We start from the raw sequence: 13001 nt of genomic DNA on the forward strand, positions 1-13001 counted from the left end.
GCCCTCCTGACAAGAACCGGGCGTCCGTCCTTTCTACAACCCTCTAACCCCTCAAGACACCTTAGCCTTGTACCGAACGAATTCAGATCTGCAAAACAGAGAAACGAACAAGAATTATATCTAAAACATTGCAGAAATAAAAATAACAGAAAAGAAAATAAAGAAAAGAAAAGAATGGTTGATCAGATCCAGTGGTGGTAGTTGCATAGTGGTTGAACAGCTTGCAGGGACCCCTCTTGACAAGATCTGGGCGTCCTCCCCTTCTACAACCCTTGAACTCCTCAAGAAACCTTAGCCTTGTTAACTGGGTGAATTGACAAACCCCTTCTACAGGGCCCTTGGGACCCTTTTTATAGAGAAGGCTGGACACAACTGCAAATAGGGAGAAAGATGGGGGGTGGCAACTGGGATTTAACAATGTTAGGGATGCCCTAGGGTTTCTAATGGATGGCTAAGATGGTTCTAGGGTGATCCTAAGGCTGAGAAGAAAAGGAGAAGGCACCCAATATTATGTAAGGCTGAGATTTAATGGCTAAAAGGCTGAATGGTGAAGATTAGAAGTTAGGTGGCTCCTAAGTTTAGAATGCTAAAATAAGAGTGCCCTAGAATGGATGGTAGAGATTAGAAGGGATGGAAGGTGAGGATTTAGCAGTTAGGGGTGGATAAGGTTTGTTAAGAGTGAACAGAATGGGTTAAAAGATGCTCTAGGGTTTGCTAAGGTGTGGGGAGCATGCTAATACAAAATTTGCACAGACACCCTTAGAGGCCACAATATTGAAATTAACTGGGAAAATGACACAATTTGACTTTTCTAAGGCCGAAAATACCCTTGAATTGATGCCCTTAAGGAATCAAAATGTAGGGTTATTAGCCATCGAGAGAAGCCAACTTCACACTGATCTCGCTCATCTTAATTTGTTTATGTCTATTGGCCTAGAGCCAGCACTTCCTCCTACACACTTAAAAAACCTTCTCCTTCGCTCTGTCATTGTCGAGAGTAGCAACGTGGGCGCAAATCAGAGATAGACGCAGCGAGTTCAAATCACTCACAAAGGAACATCCAGATGAATGGGGCAAATATATAACTTATGCGTCTCTTGCAACTGGGGTCATTGAGCTGCTGAACGGCGTCATCCATTTGCTTGTATAGGTAACCAAGAAACATAAACGCCAACCGAAGTTGATGGCTGTTGATAGCAAGGACAGCTAGGGGAATCAATAATGTATCAATACCATAATTGGGGACCCCCAAGAACAAGAAACGTGATGCCACATACAGAATATAGGCTGCAAGATGGCACTACGTGCCAGCATCCCACACCATGACATCCCTCCCGCCATGAGACTCAAACCAATACTCCAACAACTGGTCCAACAACATCTTGCCCCAAGCGGTGGATTGGTCCACAAGTTCTTTATAAGGAGGAACTTTCCTAAGAAGCTCCTTGCATAACCTCCTCAAATTTGCAAGAATGGATTCAATGTACTACAAATGCTGCACAGACATAGAACCCCCAACCGGTAGCACCAACAAGGCTGCCACATCCTCAACTGAGACAGTAAATTCCCCAAATGCACCTACAAAGGTGTGGGTAAGGAAACACCAGTGACCTAGTAGATGAGCAACATACATAACACCTTCCCAACCCACGAGATTTGTGTAACAATCCATGAATCTGAGAAGCCTGGAATCCTACAACATTCAATAGTACATGGGGTTCTCAAGAATGTATTGCGTCTAGGTAGCATAAATGTTGGGGGATTTTGAACTATCAGTTTGGGGTTTCTAACACTTGTACGACATGGACACTTTCGAATGATCATAGAGACACATTAGCTCTACACCAATGATGACATCAAAAGAGCCACCCTTACCCCTAGACACCGGCATGGGAGGCTAGAAACCCCTCCCACCATCGCTAGGGAGGCCTCTATCTCCACCAACAACTCAGTGGTATCGACTTCCCTAACAAAGTCAATGAAAGAATAGACCGATTTTCCTTGGCGAGTAGCCATGAGAGGCATGAAACAGATGGGCACAAAGGAACGCGAGACAAGAAAAGGAATTGAAGAGGGCTTTGCGAAGCAACCTAGGACTCAAAGAACACTACGAAGACGATAGCAAGAAGGTAAAAGGGAGAACTGATGCGGTTTCCCTACACTATTATAAGGATTTTCACATGCATGCGGAATGCCGAACAGTATCAGAGAAGATGAATAGACGCCAGTACAAGGCCTGAAATGATGCTTAGTTGAAAAGTAACCCATGTAATTTACATAAACACCCTTTAAAAGGCGGGATAAGATGGTGCATTCATTCAAACATAGTGCCACGTGTGCTACCGTCATTTTAAATATTGGGTAACGAAACGATGCCGCACGAGCAGTCAAGCCACATTAATTACCACTTAGTTAACGAAGAGATTGCTAGTCATGCCTGCCATGTGGGCGCTGCCCAATGATCGTCCCAACCCCATCGTCAACTTAACACGTTAGCAATTCAATCACTCATCATTGATCAAAAAGTCTGCGCACCGTCACATAAATGGGCTTCATCCCTATTGAACCAATACACAAAACCATCTGCCAATCCCTTTCTCACTGATGATAGTCAAGGGGCTTGACATTTCAACAAACACCCCTTGGCAAATGACTAGGCGAGTTAAACTTTACAAACCGGACATGAGTACCACCATTAGCAAAGGAAATTTTTTAGAAACAGTTTCTTTTTCTCCTTCCAATGTCTTTTGCCAATTATCTTTCTATCAACGGTTAGGGGGCCTAGAACACACAAATAGAGCATGGCATTGACCATTGACAGGAAGCAAATTACCAAAAGACAGGGGGCTAAGCCATGGAATGTAAGAAACTACCACTGCAAAAACAAGGCTTGCAGAATCCATACAAAGCTACAAAATAGGGAAAATCTCGAGACCCAATGCACACAAGCGAACCCACTACAAAACCCAAAAATGAGAAGGCAAAGTGCTTATCGATAAGCTCCCACTTACCGACAAGCAGGGGGGGCTAATGTTGGTACATAGTGTTCATTAAGACCCTTAGAGAACATCAAATACTAAATTGATACCACGCAATTGCATGCGAATAGCCAAACACCCAACTTCCCCACTGTGATGAACCCACAATGCACCCCAGACCTACGATGAACCCACATCACACATCACAGAACCGCGATAAACCTGCGGTTCACCCCACGCCCTTAGTGAGCCCACTCATAGCCTGAGCAAAAGGAAACCATGGCCAAACCCACGACAAGGTCCCACACCTGTTTGGACATGCGATAAACTCACAGCTCGTTAAAGAATCACGCCCAACAACACCTATGCACATGACTCCAAAGGGACAAACGTAGCAAGGCACCACGTGTAACTAACAAGATATCGCCCTCCAAACGATGATGTCATGAGTGCCACGTCAATTAAGTAGGGCACAGATAAGTAATGAGGACTCCCAAGTGAAAGAAAAGCCGATCCTTAGGAAGATCCCTATGAGACACGTGGCGAAGCCCCAGTGGTGTGCCCAATGATTGACAGCAAACGTAATATCCCCTTTCTCGATAGGTCACAAGCACCTTTATCTCCTACCTTTCAGGATCTCGGGATCTCCCCCATAAATAAAGATCCTCCCCGTATAGAAATTCATTCAGCACCCAGCACTCAAACACCCTTTTCTTTTGGATTCCTTACCCTAGCACTCTAGACTGAAAGCCTATCCCTCTAATCCCTAGTCTTTCTTTGTCTTTCAAAGAGACCATCTCCCATCCAAGCCTTACCCTACCTATACAAAGCATTGTTTTACAAAGGAAGAAACTTCTATTCACACTTGTTCTTTGACAAAAAGTTTCTAAGGGGGGTATCAGCCCCGTAGTTAAAAAAAAAGCAGAAGTAACATTTCTTCAAAGGGCATGCAGGCCCAAACAACTGTGAAGATGTAGTATTTAGTGGGCATCCTCAGTCTGGCCATTGGCCCTAGTGTTTCCCTTACTAGCCACTTCTTGCCCGTCAACCTGCAATGAATCGTCACCACCTTGATCCTTGGCCGTCTCTACAACCTCAACTGATTGTTGGGCATCAGGAAATGAATCCAATTGATTAATGTCAAAGTTTAGGAAAACCTTTGACACTTGGACCATACAATCCTTGAAACCCTACAAATAAGCATGGGAAGTAAAGTAGGCCAAGTCCCTTTTGTGCTCGTCTGAGGACTTATAGTTAGACACCACGTGAAAAGATAATTCTTCAAGTTAGTTCTCCATCAAGCTAAGGGAGGACTTCAACCCCTTCACCAACTCCTCCTTCGCTGAAACCTTGGCCTCAGCCTTCTTACGGTGCTCGTATTCCTCACGAGCTTTACTCTCAACCATCTCTCACCCTACCTACACTTTAGCCACTTGATGCTTGAGTCGCTCAACCTCCTATGATAGATACAACTGAATCAAGACCCCCACCTTGTCGTAGAGGCAGACGGAGTAGGAGACCATCTATAGAAAGAAATATAAGTTAGTTCAAACCAGTCAAGATCCTATAACAATCGATGAAGTCCAAAATCATACCTTGACCATCTTATCCAACAAGGCATTCCAAACCGAGTTAATGGAGTGCTGGATTCCAGACCGACAATCACCGGGAAGCACCACCCCTACGGCGAGTTATTAGCTAATCTCAAATGTGCACAAGGACTCTCCCTCCTTGACATTCCAAGTTGGATGGTAGACCAGATGAGCATTCAGGGGTTTATGATCCTGAGTGTCAGAGGAGTACGGAAAAACTTGACGGGATCCACTAGAAGTCCCCTTAGCTCAACGCTCCCTCACTTGCAGCTTCTTGGCAGACAATGGATCTCAGACGCCTTCGACCGGGCACTTCTGCACAAGTGCCTTCTTCTTTGCTGCCTCAGTCTCGGTCCTTGTGTTATTCGTACCTTCCTTTGGCTCCCTCCAAGGCATAAACTTGGCCACACTCTTTTTTGCGGTCTTCTTCGACATAGCTATAATTAGCAAGTAACAATATAGCCTTCATGCCGCCCTCCATCTCTGCAACAATGAAGCAGCAACCTATTAGAAAACTGCACCAAATCTCCGCCAAAGCCATAATTAGCAAGTAATAGGAGTGTCAATACCAAGGGGGGCAGGACTAAGGCAGGCTATCACCAAGGCTTCCTCCCTCACCAAGGGTCTGACGTGAACTATCCCGCTCAGTCGAAGCCGATTCATCATGGCCTTCTCCTCGTCTCTACTATGTGGCATGATCCTCTCGACCAGTGTATCTGGGCTTCCCCAAATAGTTCGGAAAGACCAACCTGTGGGACAAAATATGAAGAAAATTTTCTTCTTCCAATTATGCACAAATGACGGGTTGTCCACCACTTTTCCCTATCGGCCCTAGAAGTACCACAACCCTTAACCATCAAGGCGTTTTCTTAAGGCAAATATGCTTCAAAATATATTCACTGTTATGGAGACCCCTCGAAGATGAGCCATCACCAAGACAACCACTATTGTCCTGACATTGTTGGTAGCAAGTTGGTTAAGGGTTAACTTGTAATGGTTCAGCAACTCGGGAATTAAGGGGTGCAGAGGAAAGCACACACCAATCTGGTGCTAGGAGTACTATTGGGATCACTCCAATCTGGAAGGGTGTAGGCCTCAGGACTGGAATCAAAAGTCTACACAATGGAACACAAAGCCTTACCAAGAAAAGATTTCTACGAAGAAAAGGACTGAAGAAAATTTTATTAGGAGCCGAGGTGGTTTGAGAAACTCCAAGCAAGTGTACTGTGGTCATAAGTGAACCGCCTCTTTTTAAAGGGAAATGGACGACAAAGATTCACTCTATTCGATGGTCATAAGTGAACCGCCTCACCCAACTGTGCCGACGGCCTCCACATGGCATCGACCTTGAGAGACAAAATGATGTAAAGGCCCGAAGTCGGTTCGCCCATCATCCCCGGTTCAACATATGCCAAACCGATGTGACCATTCAGCCATCTGTCCCAAACATTGCTCTTGAGCAGCCGAAGCAAGGCCCATCCAAGGCATGACACTTTGATCGATGAATCCAATGTCCATCCCAAATACGGTTATTAGGCACTAGAAACAAGAACCCTTATGAGACACGTGACTCAACCACAACCACGTTGATCAATTTCGCTCGCAATCCTTGAACAGTGAAAAGCTCGACAAAGATATTGGCAAATCTCATTGGCCGAGGCTGAGGGCTTAGCATAAGTTACTCGCAACCCTCAACCTTAGACTCGAGAGTGGGGGTTAAGTGATGTAGGTATATTTGCTAGGCCTGCCAGACCCTGACACGTGGCATTGGCCAGGGGTATTTTCAACACAGGAAAATCTCATAAGGGCAATTGGGTAATTCCTGCCCTTAACGATTACAGAGCACTTAATGTGGGCATATATTTTGGGAACATTTACTCTTGAGTCACTAATTAGGGGGTCGTGGTCGGCCAACGCCTGTTTGAGTCCCCCTACGTGACCGCAATCTCCGGGATGGTTACATGTCATGCATTACTCCCCACCTGAGCAACTCCTATTATAAAAGGGATGCTACAACTAAAGATGCACACACATAGTTGAGCTATCACTTACACTCTTGCAGTGACCTTAGCATCTTTGGAGCCCTCGGCTAACTTGACTGTTGGAGTCCTCGACCCTAGGAACACTCCCAAGGCCTCTAATGTCTTTTCACTCTTAGCAGGTGGGACCTACAACTCTCGGACCTTGGAAATTACTATTGGACTTTAATGTCATTAGAGATTAAATTCAATGGGGTTTGATTGATCAATTACATGAAGAAATACACCTGCACAAATATCTAGGAAATAAATGTTTTCTCTTATTAAAATCAGTTTTCAATTTGTCCTACATTGGAAAATTATGGAACTTGTTTTATGTTTTTAAATAGGAGCTTATTTACACTCCTTAGAAATATAAAGAACAGAGTATGCAGGCTTGCTACCGCGCAACGTGTGTGCGTGTGCGATGCAATGATGTGCTTTAGAGGGACACTTTGATGACTTCAACGGTCACAATCCGATCGGGTGTGATCAAGAGGCACTATTCAAAGTTAATAGTCATTAACTATTAACTAACTTTTAACAGTCACAATGTTTGAAATTGTGACTATTCAAAGAGCCTTTTCTGAACTATCACCTTCCTCTTCTCCATGGCTCTTCAGAAACTATTTAAGGAAGGTGAATCGAGCAATTGAACATAAGTTTTTGAAAAATCACTCTTGTCTCTCTCAATTCAATCTGCTACTATCTCACATAAGGTTTCTTTGGAGACTCTTCAACTTTGTTAGTTGCAGATTCTCGCTCAAGACTCTATTGTATCATGTAAACGAATTTTCCTATATCCCAATAGCAAACTCAGTATAAGTGAATGAGATAAATAACATTTTAAAAACAATGCCTTTAGACACACCTCAGAATGCTTCTCCTCAAGATTGTGTGACCCCATTTTTTTCAACAATTGCTCCGCTCCCCTGGCTCCAAATTTGAAAGCATAGACAATTTTAAAGTAGAAACCATTCAATGGTGGGTTTTGATATTACTTACACGCGTCAAATTGATGATTCAAGGCAACATTTTCTTTTTTAGCTGAATAATATCTTGGGATATAGACAAAGATGAAAGAGACGAAGATAAAAGAGGATATAAATTTGTGGAGGAAATAAGATAACATGTTTTACATTTTACGTCAGATGATAGGATTGAAAGAAAATAATTGTTTTGTCCTTTTAGGCATTAATGAGAAAACATTGCTTTATCCACTTTTGCCTCCTAGTAATATTTAATATTGGACGGGATGCAATGCGGCACGTCAATTTTATAAGTCTATATCTCATGGTCATGGCCCGTAGTTTCGGTTGTTTATAAGAAAGAGAAACAAAAGCTACCGCTAAAATAAATAGAATTTCATGAATCATAATTTTCTCTTCTTTGTCCGCTGGACCACCATTAAACCAGAATCATAATTTTAAGTCCTTTCAACTCTCCCACCCATCCAACAACATTGTGCCATGAACGGACCCAAATTATTCTCCATCAATCAAAAGATAAAAAAAAACGAAAACTACAAATTTTCTACCAAATGTTCATACGATTTTTGCCTATAAATGTGGCTATCCGAACACCATGCACCATCGCCAAACTGAGAAAATCTAGAGAAAGGATTGAGCTTGAGCGAAGTGAAGTGAAGTAAGAGTAGGGAAACCATGGCATCCGCTTCTTCATTTCAACTTATGATTCTTGTCATACAATGTTTAGCAGCTCTGAGTGTTTCACATGCTACCAGTGTCCATTTCTTCCATCATGCGCAAGTGGTGAGTAGAGAAGACGACCCAGAATTAATCATTCGTTAATTCGTTTCTTTAATTGTTTGCACTAATTGTGATAGTTGTGTATTGATATTTGTTTTGTTAATTATTAGTGGGCAGGGTCGTTTTGTGCGTCAGAAAAAGGTTGTTGCTTCCCAAACACTGGAATGGTTTCGCAGGAATTCACTGTGCATGGCCTCTTTCCATGCTCCAGTAGTGGGACCAGACTGATGAACTGTGATCGAGGCAACTCTTTAGATCTGTCGCAGGTATGTATTTTCTTCTTCCTATCTTCTCATCAAGAGCTACGTCGTACAAACTTGTTTATTAATTTCCCTGCTATATATATGATGATATCGATCGATATCGCTTTTTCATGGTGTAGATAACAGGCCTGCTTCACACAATGCAACGCAAATGGCCGTCGTATTCATGTCCAAGCAGCGACAGCACACCGTTCTGGGCTCACGAGTGGTCCAAGCATGGCACCTGCTCACTCTCTGTCTTCGATGGTCAATACGATTACTTTAAAGCAGGTCTCGACTTGAAGGACAAAGTGAATATCCTCCAGATCCTCAAAAAGGAAGGTAATATTATATTGTTGCAGGCATGAAGATAAATTCAAGTTTCTTAATTATCACTTATATATGTAAGCAATAATAATGATGCAGGGATTAACCCCGATGGGCAGTACTACAGCTCGGAGAGAATCACACGAGTCCTTCAGATAGCAACTGGAGTAACTCCTGCACTTGACTGCACTGTTGATAAATTTGGCAAATATCAGCTCTACCAAGTTATGTTTTGCGTGGATAAATCTGGGTCTGAATTCATGGATTGCCCCGTCTACCCTGAGCCCACCTGTCCTTCGATCATTAGGTTTCCACCTTTCAGAGGATCAGCCGCTGAAGGGATCTACCTTCGTTCCTAGATCCTAAACTGTTGCTTTTATTTACTCTAGCTATTAAATAATTCACCGTTTTACTGGTGAAAGTGAAATGTAGCTCGAATAATAAAATATGGATATGATCCATGTGATGTATCTCTATGTTGCATGCCTATCAAAAAGAAAGAGAGATCTATTTCCATATTTGTGCAGTACAGTTTTGGCCTTTGGGTTTATGAAAAACCAAAAACTGAATTGCTTTAGGTAGGTAGAGCTTTTAGCCTTTTAGGTTCATCATTTCGTGGTAAAGATGATCAATCCAGTTGCTTTCTCTCCAATAAATCTAACGAGGAACAAATAGGTTCACAATTTCGACTGACGAATGTCTTGAGAATAAAGACACAACATTGAATTTTTTTCAATTACAGTAAGTGGGTAAAATCCAAGGTCACAATTACAGTAAGTAAGACTTTTAAAGGGGATCGGGTCTAGTAAGCATAAAAAAAGTAACCACGTTAAATTAGCACTTGATAAATATTTTGACAACTGTCAAAAGTGGGTATTAATTTTTTTCAAGGGTAGGCTGGAGTTATTTTAAGGGACAGGTGTCAGAAAAAATTCTAAGTGCTTATTGACTATGCTTACAACGTTGTGCTTACCTAATCTGAACTGATTTTAAGCATCTTTCCCTAATATTATTTTATGATTACTTTCTAACCAAATAAAGGAAAATTTTCAAGCCATAATTAAGTGCAAATACACCAACAGAGTGGTGGATTGGTTGGCACGTAAGTGGGTAAACCCCAGAAGACATGCAGTTTCGAGCCTTGTAACTAATGGCTCCAAATCCATCTTCGAGAAGAATATAATGTTGCTAGATAAAAAGTGCAGTAGGGCAAAAAGGCCAGTAATCAATACCAAAAAAATAATTAAGTTCAAGTACAATATTATCATAAAGTCCTATAATCCCAACGAGCTGATTTTGGGGCAAGCTGACTTTCCAGGTAGCACCCATTCAGTTATGGATTGTGTGATGCCAAATGAGGTAACAGGTTCCTAAGGGTGTTCACTATATGGTTCAAACTGTAAAACCGAATTGAATCAAACTGAATTTATAGTTTGGTTCAGTTTATACCTATAACTGGTTTGATTTGGTTTGAGAATTTTCTAAATTGTGGTTTATGGTTTTGGTTTGGTTTATTGGATTTTATAAATGAACCCAATAGTAAACCAAAATTCTATATACATATATATAATATAATATGAATATTTGATATACAAACATTATACATAATATATCTAAATGAAAGGCGTAAAATTATAAATATATAATAAACTCTTTATTTTATAATAAAATAATAATAAAAGTTTTAAGTTTTAATTTTTAAAGGATCTATTTGGGCTTTCTAATTGGGTTAAGTCCAAAAGAACCATAGAATGGTCCAAAGTCCCTAAACCGAATTAGAAACCGCACCAAACCGAAATAAAACGGTTTGGTTTAGTTTGGTTTCTTTACCAAAACGGTTTGGCTCGGTTTAAAAATTTCTCAAACCGTAATTTACTGGTTTGGTATGAGATCTCCCAAATAAGGGTCAAAAACCTACATAGAGATAATGACTGGCAGGATAAATTAACTTTTTATGTTACACACCAACTTTTAGCAAATTTTGGATCTGCTACTCACATCCATACCCACAGAGCACCACCACAATGTATTCAGAACATCTCCCCATGAATGACAAGGGAAATATTCCCAATGTGCAGTTGTCATGTCTCGTGGATAGAGATGCGGGAACATCTCGTGGGTAGCAGATCCTTTTAGCATGAAAGATTCCTCCTTTAAAGCCCAACCTCCCCTGTAAACAATCCAATTAATATGGACAAATTTAATTATATTTATACTAGTATAAATGATTTTTGGACTTCTTAATTACAGAAATTGCCCATCTATTTTTAAGTTGCCTTCATTTGAAGATGAGGGCAATAATGACAATTTGATCAACAATAGCATTTACTTAGAAATCTTTTAGCATAAGGTGTCCATGCTTTTCAAGTTATCCTTGGTTAACTGGGCAAAAATGTAAACTCAGCTGTTATAATGTTCTCTTTAATATATAGCTGTTATAATGTTTATTTCTTCCTAAAGTGCCTTGGGCATTTGCAAAAGCACTTCTAACCACCAAAAGGATGAAACATATATTAAAAAATTAGTGATAATCTATACTGAATACCCTTATTTTAGAATATAATCCCTCTCTATGTGAGGGCAGAAATCATAATTATTTGAGCTACCACAATAATTTCATTCTAATCTACCTCATTAAGTTCTATATTTAATGCATTAACTCCAATTTCTCACATTAAATCTAATATTATACTTTTGGCTTTCACCACTAATGGTTTAACCATTGATGCCATAATTAAATAATAAAAGATTTTATAATAATAGATATAAACATGAAAGATAATAAAAATGTAAAAATTTTGTACAAAAAGTTGACATTTCTCAAATATTATATGTTTATTATATTAAACAAAATGGTTAATCAAATAATATATATATATATACACACACATGCAGATCAATATATATATATATATATATATACTCAAAGAAATGGTGTATGGAAAGAGCCCTTAGAATTCACAAAATTGAATAGTTCATATCTTGTAATGGCGTTGACCAGGTGATCTATTCTTCATAATGGAAAGTTGTATTTGGGGCATGCCTTGTTGATATCTGTGAAGTCAGTACATATCCACCATTTCCCATTAGATTTCTTAACAATGATCACGTTAGATAGCCATTTAGGATAGTGTACCTCTCTAGTGAAGTCGGCATTGAGTAACTTGTCGGCTTCCTATCCAATAGCTTTCCATCGCTCCGGTGCAAAGTTCCTCTTCTTTTTCCAAATTAGCTTACAGCTTGGGTCCACGCTCAACCTGTGAGTAATGACCGAGGGGTTAATTGCTAGCATATCGACAGCAGACCAAGCAAATACGTCAACATTAGCTTTGAGGAAACTTACTAGTTCGGAAAGTGTGTCTTGAGGAAAGAGAGACCCAACTAGCACTATCTTCTCGGGCTCGACCTCATCCGAGTGACATGTTGAGGTTCTGTCCCTATAGTGATGGGTAGGGCTATTCTTCCTTCTGGTCTCATAGCTGCTCCAAAGAATCCAACTAGAGGCACATCAATGGGTTGTAGTTGATCTGGTGTCAACTACATCTTCTCAAACGCCTCATAGAATAAGACATCAACTAAAGAAACATTGTCTATGAGGATTCTTCTCACTTCATAGTTGACGATTATCATCAAAACCACCAACGCATCATTGTGGGGTATAGACACACCTCTGAGGTCATCATTTGAAAAGGAGATGAGCTCCTCTAGCCTCTACTTCTTTTGTACCCTATAATCAACATTCAACTGTTGAGCATAAGCTTTTCTGGCCAAGGTAGTCTCTCCCCCTAAAGCTGAGCCACCAACAATAACTTCAATGACCCCGGTCAAAGTATAATTAGGCTGGGGGTTAGCTAGTGATGGTGCAAAAGACAATGTTGGAATTTCATCGCCGATGTAGTCTTTCAAATGTCCTTATCAAATGATGGACTCAATCTCATTATTGAGATTGTAGCAATCTTCGGTATCATGGCTCGTGCTACAATGAAACTTGTAGTATTTCTTGGGATTTCCCCTTATAGGGTTCATTTTCAACTTGGCAAGCCTCTTCATGTACTCCTGCTTCCCTACTTGCATG

General features: G+C 40.8%; 1 protein-coding gene across 1 annotated transcript; it reads left to right on the forward strand.

Moving 5' to 3' along the window:
- The first annotated feature begins 8166 nt into the window (after positions 1 to 8166).
- Positions 8167 to 9444, forward strand: LOC148800735 (extracellular ribonuclease LE-like). The gene is made up of 4 exons (XM_088902469.1): positions 8167 to 8360; positions 8468 to 8623; positions 8740 to 8941; positions 9026 to 9444. Exons 1-4 carry the CDS (start codon positions 8253 to 8255, stop codon positions 9283 to 9285), a joined length of 726 nt encoding a protein of 241 aa, XP_088758595.1. The 5' UTR covers positions 8167 to 8252; the 3' UTR covers positions 9286 to 9444.
- The last annotated feature ends 3557 nt before the right edge of the window (positions 9445 to 13001 follow it).

This window comes from Nelumbo nucifera, chromosome 4 (genome assembly GCF_055504915.1).
Source record: "Nelumbo nucifera cultivar China Antique chromosome 4, China Antique-T2T, whole genome shotgun sequence".
Classification (NCBI taxonomy): Eukaryota; Viridiplantae; Streptophyta; class Magnoliopsida; order Proteales; family Nelumbonaceae; genus Nelumbo; species Nelumbo nucifera.

Excerpts from the sequence above, each read along its gene's own strand:
- LOC148800735 (XM_088902469.1), top strand. The coding sequence starts at position 8,253 with ATGGCATCCGCTTCTTCATTTCAACTTATGATTCTTGTCATACAATGT. Across the intron at positions 8,361-8,467 it reads TCTTCCATCATGCGCAAGTG|TGGGCAGGGTCGTTTTGTGC; the intron begins GTGAGTAGAGAA and ends GTTAATTATTAG. Across the intron at positions 8,624-8,739 it reads ACTCTTTAGATCTGTCGCAG|ATAACAGGCCTGCTTCACAC; the intron begins GTATGTATTTTC and ends TTCATGGTGTAG.